The sequence below is a fragment of the Grampus griseus genome (assembly GCF_964374135.1).
Source record: "Grampus griseus genome assembly, chromosome: 2".
Classification (NCBI taxonomy): Eukaryota; Metazoa; Chordata; class Mammalia; order Artiodactyla; family Delphinidae; genus Grampus; species Grampus griseus.
This window is the reverse complement of record NC_139018.1, coordinates 158,252,763-158,277,498: the sequence shown is the minus strand read 5'-3', so window position 1 is coordinate 158,277,498 and position 24,736 is coordinate 158,252,763. Positions and strand designations below refer to the sequence as shown.

General features: G+C 41.3%; 2 protein-coding genes across 3 annotated transcripts in view; one reads left to right on the top strand and one right to left on the bottom strand.

Moving 5' to 3' along the window:
• Window positions 1-13,454, bottom strand: part of LOC309818862 (protein adenylyltransferase SelO-like) — a 28,048-nt gene extending 14,594 nt beyond the window's left edge. For both annotated transcript variants that reach the window (XM_082648827.1, XM_082648828.1), the window contains exons 1-10: window positions 13,070-13,454; window positions 9,601-9,719; window positions 8,854-8,982; window positions 7,537-7,601; window positions 7,397-7,453; window positions 7,206-7,304; window positions 6,949-7,016; window positions 4,337-4,424; window positions 1,797-1,866; window positions 967-1,039 (exon numbers count right to left, since the gene is read on the bottom strand). In XM_082648827.1, coding sequence (XP_082504953.1) covers window positions 967-1,039; window positions 1,797-1,866; window positions 4,337-4,424; window positions 6,949-7,016; window positions 7,206-7,304; window positions 7,397-7,453; window positions 7,537-7,601; window positions 8,854-8,982; window positions 9,601-9,719; window positions 13,070-13,376 — 1,075 coding nt within the window. In that variant the 5' untranslated portion in view covers window positions 13,377-13,454. The remainder of the gene's footprint in view (window positions 1-966; window positions 1,040-1,796; window positions 1,867-4,336; window positions 4,425-6,948; window positions 7,017-7,205; window positions 7,305-7,396; window positions 7,454-7,536; window positions 7,602-8,853; window positions 8,983-9,600; window positions 9,720-13,069) is intronic.
• A 5,882-nt stretch (window positions 13,455-19,336) lies between these two features.
• PDSS1 (decaprenyl diphosphate synthase subunit 1) overlaps window positions 19,337-24,736 on the top strand; it is a 41,211-nt gene continuing 35,811 nt past the window's right edge. Inside the window, exons 1-2 of the mRNA XM_082647276.1 lie at window positions 19,337-19,442; window positions 22,060-22,190. Of these exons, the coding sequence (XP_082503402.1) occupies window positions 22,093-22,190 (98 nt within the window). The 5' untranslated portion in view covers window positions 19,337-19,442; window positions 22,060-22,092. The remainder of the gene's footprint in view (window positions 19,443-22,059; window positions 22,191-24,736) is intronic.

The window sequence follows — 24,736 nt, the reverse complement described above, 5'->3', positions numbered from 1 at the left end:
TGGGGGCGGAGCGTGAGGCAGGAGAGAGGCAGGGAATGCATACACCAGCCCAATATAGGATAGCAGGGCATGGTGGCAACAGTGTCCAGTGTAGACAGTTTCAACCTTTTTTAGAGCAGGATGACCCTGCTTATCAAAATGTTCAGTGCATATATAGACTCGAATCCAGCCAGTCCACTTTCAGGAGTTTATCCTCAGAAACTCACCTTCGAGAATGTAAAGATATAAATGCATGGTGGTCACTGCTGCACAGTTCATAACAGCAAAACCTCTGAAACACCCCCCTGCTCACCACCCTACCCACCACAGTGAGACCCAGCGAGGATGTAATTAAAGCAGATTTCAAGAAGTTTTACAATGTGGGATCCCCCTTTGGCATTTATCTAGAGACCTTAGTACATATGTGACTTGCTTTTATTTTAAGACAGTTATTCTTAGTTCAGGCAGATATTCCTTCCAATGTAACCCCACACAGTGAATGGCTTCAGACACACACAAGCCAGCCCTACTGTTTTTGTAGGGGATATATGAATACCATCAAAAAAAAGTCTAGAAGAATTGAGATAAAATGGTTAATAATGATTCTCCTGGAGAACAGAACTCACATGCACTTCTGTATATTTTAAATTCTTTACCATAAGCATGTAGTGCTTTTATGATTAATGGTTTTTTAAAAAGCTTTTAAAAGACCTAATATAATATATACTCACAAGGTTAAAAAGCTTTACAGGTAACAATATCAACGGGTCGAGTACGCTTATTCTATTTTGTGTATCTGTTCCGTTCAAAATCATTTTAAACATGAGAAAGTTGTTTCTCTCTTGCTAAAAATAAATTCATATATTATAAATGTTATTCCTGCTCATTGGCAGGAATATTTTGAAATACACAAAAAAGAAGTCTTCTGCTTCAACAAATTAATTCTACTTTCTCATCAGAAGCATGAAATGTCAGTAGATAACTTACCATGAGCAAAACCAACAGACATCCACAAGGCAATAAGCTGTGCCGTCTCAGACACCACAGTAGAAAAAAAATCCTAAAATGAAATTTAGAAAATTTTCAGATTTTTCAGTAACATATGTTCTTTTAGGATCTTCTGATTTCCAACATGAAAACGTGTTCTCAAAGGTGGGCCAAAAGATGACTCAAGAGATGGAAAGTAGTGCGTGTAAGAAAACAACGGAAGAACATAGAGTTATTGATCCAGAAATAATATATACAAGGCTCAGGCATAGTGTTATGACCAGGTTTTCTTCATGTACAATAAGAAAAGGAAAAACATTAGAATTCAGCACAGGGAGTTGAATGTAAGCAAAATGCGTTATTAAATTTTGAAATGAGTCACTAAGAAAAATAAAGGAATTTCCTTCTCTGTGGCTGTTAAAAGAAAGAAAAAGTTAATGAAGATCAAAAACTTTCCACAAGAATAGAAAATCACATTTGCCTATTATGTATGTATTTATTTTAGAACTACTACTATAGAAATACCTATATATCCAACATGTGAGAAAACAATGTATGTGACCAAGTTACAAATGCTGCTCAAAAAGTAATGTATATAGTCAGGATGTAGTCGCACCTGTTCTCTTTTTCTAGCTACCTTTCAAACAGAACAACTTCCTTATCTATGTCTTGTTTACAAGGTGGTTCATCGTCTCTTTCTTTAACAAAATGTTCAAAATGCTCTACATTTCCTTTTTTAACTTTAGATTTTTAAGTGCTAAGTTGTAACCACTAAGGTGGCCGGCCAATGATAGAAAACAGAGTATTGTCCTTTCTTTTAAAAAACTTACCAAATATCTGTTAGGTTCCTTGGCATCTACTGAGGGGAAGTGTTCCTGTATGATGAAGTCTAATAACATCCTAGAGATAAAGGGGAGATAGCATCAGTGTTCCTCAGAATACAGTAGTGAGTATCCAGTAATCTCAATCCACTCCTGACATTCATGAATTCATTAGATGCATGCTTAGAATTTTAAAAAGTAAAAGAAGGGCTTCCCTGGTGGCACAGTGGTTGAGAGTCCGCCTGCCGATTCAGGGGACACGGGTTCATGCCCCGGTCCGGGAAGATCCCACATGCCGTGGAGCGGCTGGGCCCGTGAGCCGTGGCTGCTGAGCCTGCGCGTCTGGAGCCTGTGCTCCGCAACGGGGGAGGCCACAACAGTGAGAGGCCCGCATACCGCAAAAAAGAAAAAAAAAAAAAAGTTAAATAAGATTTTACTCCCAAAATAGCCATAGAGAAATATTTCCTCAATACCAATCACAACTGGAAATATGTTTCTAAGATCATATTAGATGCCATCTTATTATGTTACAAATTCAGATTAATTCAATAAACATCCATTGAGAACCTCCAAGTGCTAGGAAAAAGAATGACAGACCCAAACCCAGACATTAAAGAGCACACAGTCTATTAGGGGAGAAGAACATCTGAAGAAATAATGACATTACCGTATAATACATGCAATAATAGAAATATATAAAAAGTATAAAGGTAACAGAGCAGAGAATGATTATTTATGTGTGGAAGGTCATGTAAGGTTTCACAAATAAGATGTCAAAAAAATTGGCCAAGGTTTGAAGTTAAAATATTTAAGTTGTATATGTATCCTATGTTTAATTCCCTGTTTTAACTGACTAATGAGTTGAGTAACTATTGATACTATTGCATTGGATAAGAGAGAATCCTGAAAATAACTGGGGGTTGTAGATATGACTTAGGAATTATTAAAGTCCAGTAGGAGTGAGTTTGTTTAGAGTGGATTAGAGAATTGTTTCAGGCACTTGGGAAACAAAAAGGAATACATACATAGTCATGTTAGCCAGTCCAGTCATTTTAAGGATAAAGTGCTCACCAATATACATCAAATGTCATAGAGATAAGTGAAATATAACTGAACTATGACCACCAGATAGAACAATTTCAGTGACATAGTGAATCTGAGCAGAAGTGACCCAAAAAAAACAAATGAGAAGTGAAAATGCCCAGTGAGAGGAGACCTCTCTCTCAACAAGCTGGGATGACCCTGAGTTCAGTAAACATTTGCTAAAAAGACTCAGAGGACGGTCATGACAATGGTGATGACTTCTCTGCTCTGCGCGTTCACTTCCCTTTCCCCATTCTCTCCGTGGACCAGGTATCTGGATTTACTAAGCTGATACCTACAATGTAGGATTCATATTCCAAATGATTCTGGTTTGTCTAAGAGAATTTTTTTCTTATATATTCTAATGGCTTTTTAGAACTGTATGCTCTTAACAAATGGAAACAGAATTCCTCTTAAAGGAGTAAATATTTTTAAAAATTTATTTATTTATTTTTGGCTGCATTGAGACTTTGTTGCTGAGCGCCGGTTTTCTCTAGTTGCAGTGAGCGGGGGCTGCTCTTTGTTGTGGTGTGCAGGCTTCTCACTGCGGTGGCTTCTCGTTGCGGAGCATGGGCTCTAGGCATGTGGGCCTCAGCAGTTGTGGTACGCAGGCTCAGTAGTTGTGACTCGCAGGCTCTAGAGCACAGGCTCAGTAGTTGTGGCGCACAGGCTTAGCTGCTCTGCGGCATGTGGCATCTTCCTGGACCAGGGTTCAAACCCATGTCCCCTGCATTGGCTGGTGGATTCTTAACCACTGCGCCACCAGGGAAGTCGGGAGTAAATGTTTTTGTTTGAAGAAACGTCCTGCTAAGTTGGTTTGAGGAAGACAAACTTTATGAGTGCAGATTCCACTGGCACCAAGGCATCAGAGTTTGATGGAAGATATACTGCATGACACAAGGGGAAGAGCTTTTGCTCTTTTGAAGGAACCATTCATCTGTCTTCCCTGAAGAAATCTCCAGTAAGGTTTGTTCTTAAGTGCTTTGTGCAATTTCAGTCTGTTCTTTGTTTTCTATTGTCCTGTTGAAGGGACTGAGCTTCATGTCTGGGTCAACCCAGGATGAAACAGGCATCACACACATGTCAAAACCAGGGTCCAGGAAAGAAGACATATGAGACAGAGGACGCATCCTGGGAATCCCAGAACTTGGAAGGGAATTGCAGAATTGGGCAGTTTGAGTCACTTCCACCCAGGTGTCTGGGTAGCACAGAGGCCCTCAGTTCCACCTGGGTTGCACACTAGATAAAAGCATTCCTTGAGAAAAGGGTCTACTGGGTCTAAACCCTTGTTTTTCAGCCTCATAGAAACCCACACGATATTAGGCACACAGCAAGTGTTGAAAATATCTATTAATTGAAAGTTTGGGTTTTACTTACAAGAAAACCAAAAATATTTTAACTTCACAGCACATAAATAAGCATTTCTTTCAATTGTCTTCTACCATTGAAAAAAATGGTTTTCTAACCTTAGTAAATCCAGTTCACCATAATGAGCCAAAATTTCTAACGATCCAATTCTAAACCATGATTTTGCAACACGCAACACTACTGCACCTGAAAAAGAAACATTTATTTTAGCATAAACTATTTTAAACTACGCAAACACAGCATATGTTTTTCTTTAAAATGAAATGACTTTAATAAAAAAGAATACAGTGATTGGATTTATCAGAAAAACAATTAATTTACATCCTAGAAACGGTCAAGGATTTTTCTGTCTTTCTTTACACCTGAATCAGTTAGAATGTGAGGAACCTCAACACCTTCAGAAATACTGAGGCCCCAGCCTAGTGAGATGCTACTTGGTTAAACTGTTAGGCTCCCACTGTCTCCTCAGTTGTGACCTTTTCCCTGTACCTCACCCTGAAATATAGAATTAGTGGAATGTTTCTGTGGCACAGTCCCTGTACATGACTTCCATTTGTGTAACTAATTGGAAATTAACTTCAATTTAAAAAATTTGCATATGTTCTAACTTATGACTATGCTGAAGAAATACAGTGAATCTATGCATTTTGTGATTGTTTGTAGCCTTCTATTTCCGCCTTCCGTTCTGATCGTAGACATTAGTAATACAATTAGTAAATGAAGTCACGCTTTTTTCTTATAAGGAATGCTGTACTGACACGTGTTTCCATGTCAAGGTGAGGTCTATCCCAGATGACAAAGCTGCTGCTCTGCTGGTGCTGTCCTTCAGTGAAACACCATACTCGCTGCTACCTCTGGGCCTCTGTTCACTTCTCCCTGCCTCAACCCCTCTTCTCTCCATACTGAAATCCTTGCTAACTTTCTAATCTTGTGCTCAAGGTCAATTCCCACTTCCTCCATAAAGCTAACCGGATTGCCCTTTTCCTAACCTCAGATTATTTATTATTCATTTGCTATGGAGTCTATAGTGTCTATTGCTATAGACACTATTGCTATAGTGTCTGAAGACTGAGTTTCTTAAGACCAGGGACGACGGTATATACTTATTACTCCTGGACCCCCAGAGATGAGTCCAGTGGTATGCACAGAAAAGGGCTAATTAGTATTTTCTGGGTTGACTAAGTTATCCATATAGTCAGGACTCATTCACGCTAGTAATCTGAATATTTATTTTCATGTGGTTTTTTTTTTAGCAATAAAAATACATTCATTTAGAAAAAAAGAGCTCAATAGATGATTCTGAATGTTTGCTTTATAAATAGCCATTGAATCACTGAATGTCATTACTGAAAGACATAGAAGGTGTCATCTCATCTAACCCCTCATTTTAGTTGGAGAAACAGGGGGAAAATGTGACTTGCCCAAAGTCACAAATCAATTCCCACAGAGCCAGTTAGAGGTTTCACATATTCTTTTTGCCTGTCCAGCTCTTTTCCTACAGTGTCTGCTGGGCAAATATTAGGGAAAAGCACAATCAAAATATCTGTATATGACTTAGATGTGGAAATTCTATGAATGGCCTAAAAAGGAGAAATACTTGAGATAATTTGAAACCATTCAGTTTGGTTTCCAAACCATCTAATTCAAAATTCAGATTAACAGGGAATTCCCTGGTGGTCCAGTGGTTAGGACTCTGCCCTTTCACTGCTGAGGGCCTGGGTTCAATCCCGACCAGGTCCTGGTCAGGATTGAACCCACAGGCTATGAGGCGCGGCCAAAAAAAAATTCACATTAACAATATACATGTCACAGACATAAAAGTAGTATTGTGCCCATCATATTAACAGTCTGTGATCGGAATCTCATTTCCAATCACCATAAACAAAAAGACCTAAATAGCTGTTAAAGCCCCATGTGCAGTAATAGTATGCATTTTATCCAGATAATATTAGGAGAGAGAGAGAGAGATGCCTTAAAGATAAATAACCTTTAATTCATGTTTAATTAACATGAATACTCTAGGGGGATTATTATGAAAACCTTATCAAAACATATTTTTCGCAAAGCATGAAGAACATAAAATGTTCTCTTGGTGAATCACTATAAACAGCAGTAAAAACACTGGCCCGTAACACAGTGATGTCCAAGGGGCCCAATAAAGCAAGTAGGGCTGTCAGCGGTTCTCAATAGCTCTGCATTTTAAATAGTTAAATATGTTTCTTATTGATTTTCAGGTCTCCTGCCTCTCCAGAGACTCAGAGTCAAGTTTCTCTCGCTCTTCCTTTTTCACTGCTCTATGGCACTTTCTCATCCCCTTTCTAATTTATTTCTGACCTACTAAAAGCTGAAGGAAAAGTTAACCGAACTTACTGGAAGTAAACATGAAGTAAGAGCCATCAGGATCTGAGGTAAAGTCTGAGGGGGTCTCCTGGGAAGGAAGTATATGAATGTTCATGCACTGGCTTTATAATGTTTTGCTGGCTGTTCATAAACTTCCCAGGTTAACTTCCCAGAAGTTTGTTGTTAGAAAAGGATGGGTTAGTGATGTAAGGGTGTGGGAAAGGATATTCTATTATAATATCATAACACTGAAATTACATCATGAAGATCCCCAGGTCATGTTTTAAGAAGACTGCAAAGATGCCCAATTTCTGTTGTTCCTGAAGAACTTAGTCTAACTTTATGTAAGTGTTCTAAGAACTGCTATTACCTCGTTCTTTCACAACGTTTCCATTGTAGAACTGATCTCTCCATACTGCATCATCACTTACAACCAGACTGAAAGGTAAGAGAATCAAACAAAGTTATACTGTACTGTACTTCTAGCAAGCTCTCAAGAAGTAACTAAAACTATAAGAAACGATGAGAAATCATGCTATTGGGGGTTTATCTGCTCACTTGACTGACACATTTCTGGAGATAACATGATGCAGTCCTGAAAGTTAGCTTCAAGGGAAGAGGAATTACCTTGCAGCTCTGCTAGTGGGAATTCTGAGATAGTACATAGCCTCACTACACAAAAATTCTCTCACGGAGGAACGAAGCACAGCTCTGCCGTCGCCATTTCTATGGGTAATATGATAAAAAAGATTTTCAGTTATAATTAAGATAACACCAATTTTTATTTAGATGACTAAAAAAAAAAAAAAAAGAAGTACCGGGAGTATGGGGTTTTTCCTGAGCCTTTTAATTGGAGCTCCCACTTTTCACCCTGCCTTAAAAAAAAAAAAACCTAAATATTAGCAGATTTGTGTTAATATTGAGCAGAAAAGCTATTATTCAAGAAAACATGTAGTACCTGTTCATGTAAATTCCAATAAGATGGGCTCTTCCATCCCCGAGCTGATCTGCCCATATCCCAAACTAAAAGGGAAAATTATTCATGTTTATTAACCTTTAAAGTTTTTATTGTAATTTATAATCAAAGTTACCTTGTCAAAATTGAAAATGGAATAGTGCATTTTTAAGATTATAACAATCAACAACCTGAATAAAGGTGAAAATAAAATTCAATCCATAAGACGTAACTGAAATTCATTTAAAAAACATAAATTTAAGACATATAATTAATTTCTTCATCATCTTATAGCTGAGCTCAAGTTTGTTAGGTGTAGAATACTGAGAACTGATCTATTTAATTCCAGAATAGGAACTAGGAATGATTTATTAGTAGAAAATTTGCCTATACTATACACATACAATATAAAATCAGGAGCATACTGTACCTGAAAAAATTGCTTTTGAATGTACATGGTTAACTGTTTCCAAACTTTTCTGTTAAAATTTGTTTGTGGTTGTTCAGCTCCCAGCTGTGCCACTTACTAGTTGTGGAAATTTGTTTGAGTAACTTAATCTCACTGAGACTGACCTTTCACTTCTGTAAAATGGGAAAACCCTTGCCAGATTGTTGTAAGAATGAATGTTAATATACGCAAAATGCCTTGCATTGTGTCCAACACACCAAAGTGCTCAAAAGAGGGTAATTATTATTATTGCCAACAATTACTTGCTAAGTTAAACATCACTCTATTCTCTTAAATTAATCAATTAATCTTTAACTCACAAGAAAGTCACAGCAGTTTCAACAATTGGTTCTGTTTCCTCTCCTTTTTTTAAAATCAGATTCCACACATTGAACTTGCTTCAACGTCTTGCCGTATTTCTAGAAGGTGCCTTCTTAATTGCTTCAGCATGTATAACATCCCCAATTAATCCTGACTTAATTTCTAGCAGTTCTAAAAATGTTCTACAGCTATCCTGGCAAAATTATATTCTATTTGCCCTTCTGAGGCTTTTATATTGACTCACTGTGTGGCCTGACTTTGCCTAAATCTCTTGCCAAAACTCCACTGAATGAATTCTCTAGCGATAATCACAGAAATGTTATAGTGTGCTGCCCCAGTTTTCTCAATTCCATTAGAAAAACTTACACCCTAGCTTTATCACAAGAAATCACATCAGCTAATCTATATATGACACATTCTTTTAGAAACATCTTCTTGAAGTCTCAATACACTAATATTAGAAATTAATGCAAAATAACTTCTTCAATAGGATAGCATTTCTACCAGCTGTTTATATTAGCATAAGGAAGTGATATTGGTGCTACTCTTACCTGGTGGCCCCCATATCTGTGAGCCAATGGAATGGATCCAGGTACTATCTTTTCGCCACTTACAAGCTGGATAAAATCATCTGTTTCTGAGACAGATAAATCAAGGTCCAAAATATCTTCTAGCACTTGCTGAGGCAGGAAAAGAAAAATCTTCTTACAAACTTAAGTAATCCTTTAATAGTTTTTGAGAAAATAAACTTTATGGAAAAAAGAAAATTAAAAGGATAAACTTCTTCCAAAATTACATTAATATTTTCTCAGAAGAGATGTACCATACTTTCTAGGATTATTTATGCTACTTGGGAAAATTAGGTCTATTAGATAGTTCTAAAATTGTTATGGCTTTCTTATTATGCATGGTAAAATAATATTCTTCCTAGTACATATTCTTTAAAGGAACTAGAAAAAAATAAATGTCCTATTGTTATCCCAAATTCATCTATATCATGAGAGAATAATTTAGAATTTGTTATTGGAGCCCCTTTCTAAGAATTTAACTCATTTACCCCTTTTTTCCACAAAACTGTGTTTTCCTTGTAAGATAACTTTAAAATGAAACTGAGTACTAGGCTCCAGGAATAAGTATCAAAAAGTGACTTCTAAGAATGACATTCTCCAAGTTACAAATTTTAAACACAAAGATAATCATTTATCAATAGATTAACAATTTAACTCTGAAAAAAATATTACTAATTTTTTAGACAAAAGTTATAGTGAGTTAAGTGTTGTGAAAAAGTAAAGCCTAACCTTTGAAACTGCTACAAGATGTACTCTTGATTTGAAAGGAGTGGGGAAGGCAATTGAGAAAACACAGTTTTTCACTTTACGCACATAATTTTCTTTAACAGGATCAATTGGCAACACAGCTGATAAAAGAAAAAAGACAACCCTTCTTAATGTTCTCATTTGTTGCATATACAGCATTAATCGTCCTTAGAAAGCCTACAGTTGTTTAACAAAATCAACTTAAACTACTACTTTGTTCATACTTTGTTATTTAAAGACTTATTTTCAACCATATCTATTCAATATTCATATATTACAGTATATTAAACTGTCCAAGAAGATGGGAGATGAAAAAAGTTTAAAACAAGACACATACCCTGTCTTCAAAGATTTTCACTTATGGGAGACCAACGGGATGTGCAATTTATTTATAAATAAGAATATATGAATAAAATGAGGTGAGCTGCATTACAGTATCAGAATTACAGTACTGGCCAATCCAGTAGATCCAACCAAAAAAATATTTGACACTTAATCACATTCTTTCTGCCCTTCAGAAAAATCATAATTAATTGAAGGAAACAGATACATACATAGATAACGCTAAACCAGGCAACAGATGTTTTACTAAATGTACAAAACTGCTTCCAATCCCATCAGAAACTTCAAAACATTTGATACGTGCCTGTTCACAGGGCTAGAATTCTAAAAATTGCCTCTAAAGAGATAAACTATGTTTCATGAAGTCCATGCACTAAAGCCCATATACTTTATTTAAAAAGCTGTAGAGAAAAAAAGAGAGTTTGGGCATGCTTTAGATACTCAGAAAATGTTTACTTTTAAGTACAATTCTTAAAATCTTAATGTTTTCCTAATCCAAACAAATTAAAACAAAAAATAGAAGAGGACAGGTGTATTACTAAAACAAGGGACACAAAAACCTATGTTTCTGGATAGAGATATTATCAGGATGTCACTGTCACCAAATTTTTACTAAACATAATGGAAATCCAATCAAATTATTTACTAAACATAATGGAAATCCAGTCAAAAATCGTAGTAGGATTTTTTTTTGAAGAAAGAAAGTGTAAATCTGAGAAAACACTTTTTTAAATAACAGAAATGGGAGCTTCTTTATCATTTTAAAAATTGTAAAAATAACTATCCCCAAAAATAATGCTATCCCCAAAATAGATGCAAAAATCAATGGGACTCCATAAAAAGCACAGAAACAGTCCAAAGTAATGTAAGAATTCCCTATATAATGAAAACAATATTTTGAATCAGTGGAGAAAGGTGGCATCATGTCAATTTGTTCTATTGTTTGGAATAACTCCTTTTTTATTCCACACAAGCCTAGGTGAACTAAATGTCAGTTATAATAGAAACAAGAGAATTCTTATATCTTCTCCATATGAGTAAAAACCAGGCAAACGTGGGTCAGATTTAGCTCTTTACACTTTCCCCTAAGTACATGGTGAATAAGGCAGCATCACGGGGGAACAAATGGGTAGTCAACCAAAAAACAGATTTTAGTATCCATCAAGAAAACCTGACTATGATTAGGAGTAGATGATCCAATAATGTATTTTCTCCTCTTTTAGGAGAGCCTCTGTGTGGAAATAGACTAAATTATATAATTAATGCATTATCTTTTATGATGCTCTAAAATTTTAGTAGAGCATGGGCAGTATATAACGTTTCACTAATACTTATTTTTTTGTACTGATTGACTCACATTTTGGCAAGGCAGCTGATCACCTAACACCTGTGATCACTGGCCAGGGAACAAAAAAGACTAATTGCTTCAGAGGTACCCAGTCCTCACCCTTGTTACATTTAGCGAACTAATCAGTCATAGACTAAGACCCCAGAGAAAATGCCAAATGCATGTTAACCCGTTATCTTAACATTTCAGAGAAATCGGTAGTAGAAATAAGGGTATTATTTCAAGTCTTCAGAATTCAGTTTGGTCTAAGAATATGAAATGCACAAAAATTGCTCACCTTTCAGTGCAACTCTTCTCTCAATCAATGTTGTTACCAGAGTTACATTGATAATTCATTTATCAGTTATCTAATAACATCAGGATGAGGTGTTTCTATGCAGTACTATGAAACAATATATGGTTATATTTTGTATGTAATCTCTCCTTGGCTGTAAAACCTGGTCCTACCTAATGTTTTGAACAGTATCATCATTATGGAAATAAAATGTCTTCGAGTGTAGCCAATTCTCCAATATCAAAATAACTTTGAAAATGTTTCAACTGTACACTTATTCCATTTTTATCAGTGTGACTAGTTGTTTCATTTGTATAAGTGCAGTCAAAAAGGCCCAAGCCATTTCTAGACTGTGCACGAGAGGAGTCTGTTCTTTGGCAATTACTTGCACAGCTTAGACAATATTTTAACTTTCTAGACTCATGCTTGGCCTAGTTGGGTCAAAGGAACTACTTTGTATTCTGCATGTCCTGTTGGTGGGTTATTGTTCATGGGAAGTTTAGCTACACTATAATGGTGGAGGCCTTCACAAATTTCATCTGCCTTCCCCCCTACTTAGCTTTGCCAAATTACATCTTTTTAAGAGCTAGGTTATTGTTTTAATCTGGGTAAACAATTTCTAAATGAAAATGGCATAACAGAATTGTGTAGTGCTCTATCTACCAACTATGTGAGCTTGGGCAAGACACTTAATTCCTATATATCTGTTTCTCTACCTATAAAAAAAGGGCAAATGAAAATATTCTAAGTCACAGGATTGTTGCAAGTACAAGTGTTTACTGCAACACTCTATTTTGGCCAACTCCACCTGTGGATATTTCTTAATACGTAAACCTAGATCAAGATAAGCCACAGGTGCATATTAACAACCTTAATTTGTAAAGCACCTGACATCTTTTATATAATATTCTTCAAAATTAGGGGAAAAAAACCTCAATAAAACTGACATTTTTAAAAACTTCTTTATTATATGCTTTTATTCAGTTAAAAAATTTTGAAGATAAATGTAAAAATGTGCTCAGCTATACGGGTACTTGCATTCTTTAATGCAAAATGCATGAGTCAGAAGAACAAGAAAAAATATCAGAGCATCACATTTGCCTGTTTGCTGGTCTATTTTCTCATAAGAGTGATTTTTTTGAGGACAGAGTTAAGCTTCTTCTATTTCTGTATCCCCAATGCTTACACTTTCTCTGATAGGCTTTGTGCGTTTGTACGCATGTACTGAATGATTAATTATATCACTTCTCTTATAAAGACACCCTCTCATTACCATGAGAAGAGTAGATCTGGCCACAGAATTAAGGAAAGGTCTTTCTAACCCTTAACGGGCATTAATCCTGTCCATTCTCCAGTATTCCCCGGGCTGGTTACAAGTAGGTTCAACATTACCAAATATTAAACAACTTCGCACAGCTCAGTACACCCACGAGCGGGACTCACATATCCAGATGTGAGCAAGATTGCCAAACTAGGCCACAATATACCTATAAGGTTTTCAGAGGAGAGCGTCCAGAAGTCGAGAGACGAGGCTAATCTAACTTCTCTTTCACAATAGCCCTGCTCGGGGTTTGACTTGTTACTGTAAAGATGCAAAAGGCTGGCACTTCCTGCAAGGCCAGGTCGCCATAAGGAGCAGACGACGGCGTGGCAGGTAACACCCAAGAGAAGCAGCCGCGGAAACTGGAGCCTCCGGATTAGGCAGCACGACAGGAACCCGATGCTTCGCGTCCTACTTCTGCCTAAATACGCAACAGGAAAGTTCGTGATTGTTCGTCGGGCGCCCTGTAGCATTTCTAGATGACAGCCGGTCTAACACGGGTGCATTTTTGCGGAGACTGCTGGAGGCACCGGCTGGGCGGGGTCGGGGGAGGCCGCTCCCCAGAAGGAAGATCACGCTAGTTTCTCCCGAGCCAGCGGCGGGCGGGCGGGCGGGGTTACGAGGAGATCTAGCCGCCCCACCGCCGCTCAGCCCCCTGCGGCCGCTCCTCCTCCTCCGGGGCGGGACGCGCCCTCGGGAGAAGCGAGAAGGGGCGGGGCTGGCGAGGCAGAAGCTCTTCCGCTGCCGGGCTTCCGGCTCCGGGTCCCGGCAGGAGGGGCCGCCGGGCCAGAGGCGGAGCTGCAGCTCTGCCGCGACTTTCAGACGCGGACCATGGCCTCGTGCTGGTGGCGGTGGCGGCGCGGCTGCTCCTGGAGGCCGGCGGCGCGGAGTCCCGGGCCCGGCTCCCTCGGCCGCGCGGGACTGTCCGGGCTGCGCGCCGCCGCCGCCGCTGCATCCCGCGCGCAGGTGAGGCCGGGTAGCGCGCGCCGTAGCTGGGCGCAGAGGTCACCGCACTAATGACAGCGGCGCCGCAGAATGAATGAGGGCGAGCTGCACGAGCGGCGGGCGGGGGCTGCGAGGCTGCGCTGGGACGCGACCCAGGGCTGGCGGGGCACCGAGGACGGGACAGAACCGAGGGGTGGGCGACCCGCGCGGGGCTGCAGAGCCGTGTCCTGGGGACAGGGGAGCGTCTCGGGTGTGGGGAAGGGGCGGTGAGAAGCCAGGTCCCGGGGAAACGCAGGTGTGGCCCAGTGGTCTCTTTGGGTATGCGTAAAGCGTGGAGAGCGTCTGCAGGTGTTTCCTTTCGAGTTACAGCCAGGGCTTCGGGGGCAACAGAACTTAATTGGGATTTTAGAGCAAAAGGTGCTCTGAGCGCTCAGAGATACGGAGGGTCCGGGTAGCCTCGGAATAGGCGGAAAAGTCTCGTGGAGAACGCAGGGCTGATGCTTAGAGTGGACCGGAGTTCAGTCCTGCGGTAGTTGTTTCGGAAGGAGGGCACACCTGGACGGGCTGGAAGGAGAAGAGGCCTGAGGATGTCGCAAGTGGAGAAACCTTGATTTTTAAATCGACCTATGACTTCTTGAAGCAGAGTCAGAATCTGAGCACTAACCGTGACTCCCTGACGCTCTCCCCTGCTGCCTTTGGACTCCATCTCATTTTTCTCCCTTTCCGGTCAGTTTAGCTCCTGTGTATTGACAAGTTTCTATGGCTCTGTGAGTCCTTTGCCGCACTTTGTAGTGATTAATTCCTGGCGTACCACAGGCTAGGCTCGTACTGGTAAGCATAACCACGCAAGGCCTGTGGACTCACTGTCCTTTTAGAGACTTCTCCGGTCGCATAGTAATTGTATGTGTTCTCCTCTCATCCTCCAGGCTCATTTTTTTTTAAAGTTTATTTGAATTTAGGACTCTTCCGTGTCCATCAAAGACCATTTCCCAATATGAAATATGTAGTATTTCTAAATGTCTACTTTGGGATACATATGCATACATAATCACAACTTATCCAAAATAGACATTTGGAGAGAGAATGGCCGCTGGGCTAGTCTATGGATTAGGCAGTAAAGAGAGATATGGGAGAAAGAGAGTCTGCTGGGATCCATTTCAGTACTGTCCTAGCCAGCCTTCAGATATTTCCAGTACCGCAGATGAGGATGTTATTTGGAGAGATGGATGCACCCACCACTGATGCTACTGATACTTCTTTTCTTTGATGCTCCTTATTTATTTATTTATTTTTAAATTCCATGCCCATTAAACAATTATCTTAGCCACAGAAAGGGTGCTTTCCTGGAGAGAATATGCTGGATGTCTTCCATGTCTGCCTTAATGACCACAAGGAGGAGCCTTGCTGGTAATGCCAGTACCGTGTATTTCTGATAAGTGTCAGTGGTATTTTTCACTGTAAATACATGAGCCTTCTGGTGTCTGCCTCAGGAGGGTGTGTTGTGGCTAGTTCAAGTCCGATAGGGCCTGATAGTCCTTGGGGACGAAGAGCAACAACAGTAAAGCCACGCCCGTCTCTCCCAGCACAGCTCCATTTTTCCTGATGTTTGTATGTTCTCTCAACTTCTTCATTGGTAGTGTTCAAACATCTTGGAATAGAACAGAAACCAGTGTGTATATGATTGTAACAAATCGCTTGTCAGTATGTCTTGATTCTTACTCAGCATTTTCTCTTTTTTAAAAAAAGTAACTTCATGAGAGGCAAGGTTGACTTTCAGGGAGAATATGTGATGGAAAGACACAAAATCGGAATTGGGAGATGGTTGTTGCCTGTGCTAGCAGTGGCACACCAAGTGGCTCCGGTCACACCACTCCCTTTGAATACTTTCCTGTTCTCCTGAGCACCTCTAACCTCACTTTGGGAAACATTGCCCGAAGGTACTCTTTTTTTTTTTTTTGCGGTACGCGGGCCTCTCACTGCTGTGGCCTCTCCCGCTGCGGAGCACAGGCTCCGGATGCGCAGGCTCAGCGGCCATGGCTCACGGGCCCAGCCGCTCCGCGGCATGTGGGATCTTCCCGGACCGGGCCACGAACCCGTGTGCCCTGTATCGGCTCTCAACCACTGCGCCACCAGGGAAGCCCGCCTGAAGGTACTCTTAAAGCAGAAGACAGCTTGGTTGAGTACATACCATATTAAATGTACACAGCTAAGAGCCTTACATATGATCTCTCAATTAATCTTAGCATCTCTGTGAGTAGAGATTATCAGAAAGCTGTCTCAAGGTAACTACCGGGAAATGTTGGGATCTGAGCCAAGATCCACCTTCCAGGCTTTCAACAAGCTACACTGTTGCACTGCCCAGTTAAGAGCCTCTGTACTAGCTGTGTAATTTTAACTCTTCACCCCAAGTTAGAGGTTAGGTCTCAGACTGAATAAGCATCATAATAAACCCTAAATTCGTGTGAATCATTCACGCATGAAGGCTGACAGAAGTAGGTTAAGTGTCATGTAATGGTAAAATGAAAGGATTATCACTTCTTTTCCGTAGGACATTTTAATGCCTGGGGTGTCATAAATGTCCTTACTGGTTTAATGAATATAATGCTATGGTGAAAATAGAACTCAGGACCGCCTTCTTTGGCCACTGCCTGCCTGGCAAAGTCAACCTTTATTGTCATTTTAGTATGTCTAAAGCAGGGTGTGTTCACTAAAGAAAATTCAGAAAATATGAATTTTAAAAGAATAAATCAAAAAGCTCCCACGATCCTATTTATTCCAAAATAACGATTTTTAATAGCCTGGTTTATATGCTTCTAAACCCTGTTTTCTGATTTTTTGTGTGTGGGTGTACACATTTTTAGTGGAATCACATAATGCACACAGTGCTGTAGGTGCTCTTTTCTTTTGATATATTGTAAACATACCCGTATTACCAGTTTTTCAGACTTTTCTGAATTTCAGGTTCCCCGGCTGTATAAGAACAAGTAGTTGTGAGAGTCAAATAGTGTGAAAGCACATTGTAAGGCTTTATTACCTTCGTTTTCTTTTTCTACTGCTAAATCCATCCTTTGTCAAGATATTTTCTTCAAGTATTCTGTAAGAGCCCTTCACACATCAGATTAGTAAATTAGTAATTTTTGAAATGCCTGTGTCCCTGAATTCTTCAAGTTAGCTGCTGTATCTGTGGGTCCCCACTGCTGTGCACAATAATTGTTGGAACTATTTGTCGGCACCACCTCTGAATCCTTTAGAAGTCGTCTCTTGTTGTTCTTGATCTCTCATTAATATTATCAAAATGTGCTGCTGGGCTTGCTTGTTTGTTGACATTACTTTTCAAGAAGTACCATTTCCAAGTATATTCAGGAACAGTGGCTTGAAATAGGCAGTGTTTGTGTAACTGTAAATTTCTTCCTTAACATTGAAATCCTTTCTTTTTCACTGTCTGGGCAGGTGCTTTTGGGATCTTGATTATTCTTTGTTTTAAAACAAGTTAAGACTTTAAAAGAGTGTAAACAACACTAATCCTTACTATTCTCTGCCCACTCTTAGCTAAATGGAAGGGAATTTCAGATCTGGAAAGATAGATGTGAATATGGAGCAGTCTTTGGGGGAAGGGATAGATTATAGATGCTTTTTATTTTCTGCTTTTTTATATTTATATTTTCTGTAATGACGAATATTGCTTTTGTAATAAGGAAAGAAAACTGTTATTTTTTTCTAAAGTCTGCAGTCTAAATGGACAACTAAAAGGTTACTTTTATTATAAATTATGGGAGTTTTAATTTATCTAGTGTTATAAACAAGTTTTTCACAAATATTCTTACAAGTTTCTTAATACTTTTATTTTATAGATGTCCTATTTTAATCTTGTGAAGAGTTTAACATCTGCCTTTCCAAATACGTATAGTATATCACGGTAAGTTTATAATCCGTATTGCAACTAAAATTATTGGCCATACTGCCAGTAAATTTCTATTCTAAATTGTGATGGGCTAGTCCAACAAATTGGATATGCTGTTTAACTAAGTGCCACAATATCTGCTCTGTGTGATCTCTGCCTTTTGAAAAAATGGGAATACAGTTGTCCCTTGGTATGGTGGAGGGGGATTGGTTCTAGCCACGCCCCCACCTCAGATACCAAAATTGGGGATGCTCAAGTCCTATAATATTTGCATACAACCTACACACATCATCCCATATACTTTATTTTTTTTAAAGGAACATTTATTTATTTATGGCTGCATTGGGTCTTTGTTGCTGTGCGCGGGCTTTCTCTAGTTGCAGCGATCGGGGGGGGGGCTACTCTTTGTTGTGGTGCATGTGCTTCTCATTGCGGTGGCATCTCTTGTTGCGGAGCATGGGCTCTAGGCATGAGGGCTTCAGTAGCTGTGGCTCACGGGCTCTAGAGTGCAGGCTCAGTAGTTGTGGCGCACAGGCTTAGTTGCTCCGCAGCATGTGAGATCTTCCCGGACCAGGGATCAAACCTTTGTCCCCTGCATTGGCAGGTGGATTCTTAACCACTGCACCACCAGGGAAGTCCCCATCGCATATACTTTAAATTTATTTATTTATTTATTTATATTTTTGGCTGCGTTGGGTCTTTGTTGACGTGTGCTGGCTTTCTCTAGCTGAGGGGAGAGGGGGCTACTCTTCGTTGCAGTGCACGGGCTTCTTATTGTGGTGACTTCTCTTGTTGCGGAGCATAAGCTCTAGGCACAAGGGCTTCAGTAGTTGTGGCACATGGGCTCAGTAGTTGTGGCTCACGGGCTCTAGAGCACAGGCTCGTGGGCTTAGTTGCTCCGCAGCATGTGGGATCTTCCCGGACCAGGGCTCAAACCTGTGTCCCCTGCATTGGCAGGCAGATTGTTAACCACTGTGCCACCAGGGAAGCCCCTCATCCCATATACTTTAAATCATCTCTAGGTGACTTATAATACCTAATACAATGTAAATGCTGTGCAAATTGTTGTAAATACAATGTAAATGCTGTGTAAATAGTTACCAAGCATGGCAAATTCAAATTTCGTTTTTTGAAACTTTCTGGAATTTTATGAGTTTATATATTTATATATATAAATATATATTTTTATATATATAAATATTTTTTTTCAGTTCGAGGTTGGTTGGATCCGCAGATGCGGAACCCATAGGTATGGAGGCCCAACTGTATAAAATTTAAACTCAGAACACAATGAACATGGTTTATATTTCTTTGATTTTGTGGGTTCCCAGGGTCCTGGTTATAAAAATTGATGTATTGTTGAGCAAGATCAGAATTCTGTTATGTTTTTCTAAATTATAATGACCTTTTTATATTCATACTTAATTTCCAGCAAGTATCTGGGCTTAAATTTTCCATCATCATACTCTGCTGTATATATATGCATAGGTCTGTATAATTCTTACTTAAAAGTGAAGTTATCTCAGTAAAGTAACGCTCAGTCTTCCACTGTGTGCATTTCTGCCTCTCCAGGTTCCATCACGTGACGCCAGCAGTGTGCTGCTGTAGTAGAACACGGAGCGGTGAGAAATACACTGATCCTTTTAACCTTGGCTGGAGAGACTTGAAAGGTCTGTACGAGGACATCAGGAAGGTAAGATATTTTTGACGATGCTGTAAAGTAATGTTGATTTCTTAGAATTATGAGCAAACAGTGCAGGTTTTCACATGTGTGCCGTGCTGTTGCAGATTTGATTCCCAAATGTCAGGTTTCAAATGTTTCTTGAGCAACAAGTGTGGGGCATCGTGGAGGATGCAATGCAAGTTACTGTCCAGAGGGGGGTGATGGCAGAATTGGGAAACCGAAAAAAAAGGTACAGGCAGCAGGTACACGTCCAAAGAGTCATCTAACCTTTCCTTGCCAAATCCATCCCGTGCTCCAGGCCTGGTGAGGCTATGAAGCCTCCGGTGACTCCTGCTACTGTCTTCCTGTCGGGTTTTGAATATCAGTGCCAGGCTGACCCAAATAGGGCTTTCTTCGCTAAGCATTCTTTTCCCAAAATTTTCAGTGGCCCCCAGCCTCACGTGGATTCTCAGATGCTGCCCAGAAATGTTCACGTGCCCCTGGTCAGCTTCCTTCCCGTTTCAAGGTTCTGCACTTTGCCCCTGCAGCCCCCACCCGACTCTCCTGTTTCCACCACTTCCTGTCCAGTGGACCAAGCAGAGGCCATGAAGGAGGAACTCCCTGAACGCCTGCTCTGGGCCGTTTGCAGCCCACACTGCTGCATGCCGGCCTCCTCCCCTCCCACCTCAGTGAAGTCAGGGTTCCCTCCTTTCCAGCTTCGTCCCTGTACCTCTGGTTAAGTCCCATCCCCTCTGCCTCCTCGGGGCCCTAGGAACTCCTCCTGCAATTCCCTGTTCTCCTGTCTATCTGCAGACTCATTCTCTTTCAGATCCATTTTGGATGCTCCAGTTTCTTCCTGTTTGTCTTTTAAAGGACCATCCCTTGACCCTGTGTCCTCCTACCCCTTCCCTTCCAGTATTCTTGGCCTCTCTCTCTCTTTTGCCCCTTCACCACTGCTCCGCCATCGCACTGTGCCTTCCTTTCCAGCCTCTCCTCTGAAACTGACTTTGCTTCCCTCCACCAAATCCAGTGGGCACTGCTGGTTTGTATCTTCCCGGGCTCTTTGAACATTGGACACTGTTCCCCACAGCCCCCTCTGTGAAACCCACCTCTTGGCTTCTGCACTCTGCTCGTCCTCCTGACTCTTAGGCCATCCTTCAGTCAGCTTCCTGGGTTCCTCTCTGTCCCCTCCACCCCACCCCTATTAATTGTGCCGTCCCTGGGGTTCTGTCGGCTCCTCTTCTCTCTCTGTCTTCAGTTTACCCATTCCCATGCTCATGAGTCCCACATAATACCTCCAGTCCAGATGGAATTTTCTCTCCTAAACTTTGCTCACTGTGCAGCTCCCTGGCATGTCCGTGACTGTCTCGCACTTGGCAGATCTGAAGCTCTGCCTTTTCCTACAGATTGTTTTTTCTCTTGTTTGTCCTGTTGATTGGAGGCTGCCACCCAGGAACCCGGAAAGGATCCTCGATGCAGCCTCCTCTTCCCCTCCACACCCTCCTCGTCTCGTCTGCCTCTTGCCTTCAGTCCCCAGCCCTGCCCTCCTCCCGCCCTCAGCCTGAGCCAGAGACGCCCCCGTTGTGCTCCCAGAGCAGCTGCACTTACCTCCGTGACAGCAGTCCCCCCGCAATGTTGTTTTCCTTCCCCCATCTAGACTCTGAGCTGCCTGTAGGCAAGGGGCCGTCCTATTTATCTTTGAAACCTCTGCGTTTATTATCGTCCTTGGCACTGAGTCAGTAACTGAGGGAGTGAGTGGCTGGCCTGCTGGACCGTGTTCACTTGAGCCCTGCTGAAGGTCCTTTGGGTCCATTTGTAGCTCCCATTGCTCCCAGGGCATAAGCTCTGGTTCTCTCCAGCAAGTCCCTGAGGGACAGATACAGTAAACACACATGCCCATCACCAGGAAGGCTCTCCCTCCTCTTCAGATATCAAAATCCTACTTATCCTGTAATCCCCAGTCAAAGCTTATCTCCTCCATGAAATGTTCAGTTTTTCTCGTCCACACTGATCTCTCCATTCTTTGAACTTTAATGCACTTAACGTACGGCATTGTTCAAGTTACCACCATATTATTCACTGAATATTTCACATTTTTTAAAATTTTGCTTTCCCAACTCAATTGGAAGCTCCTTGCCATCAGGTAAACCATGTCTTACACTTTCCCTATGAACCTTTGGCTTGTGTGGCTAAGTAACGGCTGAGCCAGACTCTGACCCCTGCTCTTCTTTCTGGCCACGTCTCGTCTTCCAGCCCGATACCCACTGACCTCCTGCTTCATTGGCTCCTACACTCCCCATATTTGTCCTCTCCCCTCCATCTTCCAAGCTGCAACCAGCCCTGTTTCTTTCTCTCTCCAGCTGTCACTGGCCATCTGGTGCTTTCCTCCCCCAATCTGCTGTCTCTTGGAGTCATGGGGCGGCAGCAGTGCCCACCCCAGCACTGAGGCCCCTGGGGGCGAGCCAGGCATTGCTTGTGGCCCAGCCACACACAGCCAGCTTTATGGCCACACAACATTGGAACCGCTTCCTACTGAGTGTTGAATTTCTCAGTTGAAATGAATACACTAAAATCAAAGTTTTGTGAAAGAAATCCCACTGACTGTGCAGTTATGATGCTGTATTGACACAGAGAAACTTTGTTTCAGGAACTATTCATATCTACAACAGAACTTAAGGATATGTGTGAATACTACTTTGATGGAAAAGGAAAAGCCTTTCGACCAATCATTGTGGTGCTAATGGCCCGAGCCTGTAATATTCATCATAATAACTCCCGGTGAGTTATTTACTTTCTCCCCTTTATTGGTTTTATATTTGGCAAACCTTCCTTCCCAAGGTTACTGTTTAATCTCCTGTTTAAGAAGTAGCATGTATTTGAGAATTCACTTTGTGGTAGTTAGTTTCTAGCTTTGTGTTCCCAAGGTCACCCTGGAGTCTAGTCTGGGCATCTTCCTTTTCCATGCTTTTCAGTATCTGTGGAAGAACAACTTCAGCTGCAAATAAACATTTTGGAAAGAATTTTCAAAGCCACATTGAGTTTTCTCATTCAGAAGTAAAGAATACCAGGATGTATGCATACTTGTAATCATTGTACACACGGGGCCATTAGTCCAAAGGTTGATGGTTATAAAGTCATGAGTTAGGCCTGGATTCTGGGCACCACACCCACTGCAGGGCCTGACTTCCTGTGGCCTTTGGAAACGTGCCAAAGAAAAATCTTCTTAAAAGAAGGCATTTTGACTATCGGTCTTCACCTTCTATGTTTCAAATATGTATAAATTTTTCAAATATTAAAACAACTGCAGTGTTTTAATATTAAAGGAAAACGACAATGGACCCATTGCCATTATTTTTTAGACTCTTTGCCATGTTACTGGAGTGTTTTCATAATTTTTTTTGTTACATCATGTAATCTATTGATAAAACCTCCAGTAGACAGTAATAGACTCATACATTTCCCTAGTGTTGAACATTTGCATTACATTCCCTTTTCTCTGTAGATAGCACTTTAAGGAATGCCTAAGGTTTGCCAGCACTAAATTTAAGGTTGCTGTCAGAATGAGTGTCAGATGTTGCTTCTTAGCACATGCTTGCCTCTGCCCGCAGCCGTTTGTGCCCCGCTGCTGTGCCTATCCAGCTCCACGATATGATTCCATGCTCATGGGTGCCTCCCACTTACCCTGAGACTTTCCAAGTGCTCACAGTATAGTTTGAACAAGCAGTGAAATCTCTGGCAGTGACCATTTTCCCATCATCAGGACCACTTTCACCTTGCCGGAAGGCAGGGCAGCAGAAATGCTCCCTCTGAACCAAACTTGAAATACCTCTCACGTGGTCTAGAACTGGGTTTCTCAGCTGTGACTCTGCTGACATTCAGGGCCAGATAATTCTTTGCCGCGGGGACTGTTAGCTGTCTTGCAGGGTGTTTGGCAGCCCCTCCCCTAGTTGATGATGACCAAGAAATTTCTCCAGACATTGCTAGATGTCCCCGGAGGAGCAGAATCGTCCCTGATTGAGAACCACTGGTCTAGAGATAGTGTGTGTTTATATTTTTAATTTCTCAGATTAACAATACGGTTCATCACCCTCACAGAAAACAAGGGAAGGAAAATATTCTGCATTGCTCACCTTAAATCCTGTCAGCTGTTATCCCCAGAGTCAGTCTTCAATTTACCTCATTGAAACTGTATAAACTGTTGTTTGCAGAAAAAAAATGGGAGACTATATACCCAGAAAAGGCATTGCTGGTTTAAAGAAAAGGAAGTTCAATTCTCCCTTCTCCGGGGATGTTCTGGCTACAGCTTAGGGCTTGCTGAAGGCACAGTATGGAGGCATCAGGATGTGAGTCGTGACTGTGGCGTGCATTTGGGTGGTACAGTAGCCTAACGATATTATTCTCCAAGCCCCAGCTTCTTGAGAATACTTACTTCCTAAGGACCCTTTTGGATCAGGCTCTTAATAGGCCAAATATTGAGCTGTTAACTTCCAAGCCACTTAAAGCAAGAGGGGGTGGGGAATGGGGGGAGGGCCTGGGCCATTTGTGATTTTGCTTGCTGAAAGAGGTTTAGAGCCATGTGGGGCAAAGGTAAAAGATTCTGGGCAGGACCACGCAGGCCTCTGTTTCTAGCTGATGCCACCAGCAGCCGTTCCACTACTTCACCTGCCTGCTTGTTGGTGTTGGCAGAATTGCGAGAGGCCTGCTTCATCATTTGACAGTCACAGTTTAATGGCTCCTCTAAGGCTTATTAGACATCATCGTCTTGCTTCTGAGATGTGTATTAAATAGGTTAACAGTAATCCTGGAGGGGATTTTGGAAAACAGAATAGAACAGATACCTTAAGAAATGGGGGGTGGGGGAACTACCTTCTACTGAGTTTCTCTTTTTCCTGTATTAAGCTTTTCCGTCGTCCATTATGTGTTCCCTGCTAGATCACTTCACTGGGAGTTCTTAACCTGAGGTCCGTGAAAGCTGGGGTGGGGGTGGGGGGTCTGTGACCCCCTTAGAGTTGTGTGCAGAAATTTTCATATGTTTGCACGCAAAGGTATACATGGCTTATAGCATATTCTTAAAGGGTAATATGGCCCCCAAAACCTTAAGGCTTCATCTTTATTTTTCTTCTGTGTATCCTGATAACTACAGTACCTGGTCAGGTAAGGTAGGATGCATACAACAGATAATCAGACTTGAAAGGTCCAGAAAACAGAGTTGTGGTGGATTCTGAGCCACGCTGCCCAGATCCCCCTTCCCTGAAGGACCCTTTGCCCCAGCTCCTGGGCCAGTGTTGCTGGTGGAGAGCCTTCAGTTCGCAGCCTCTTCAAGG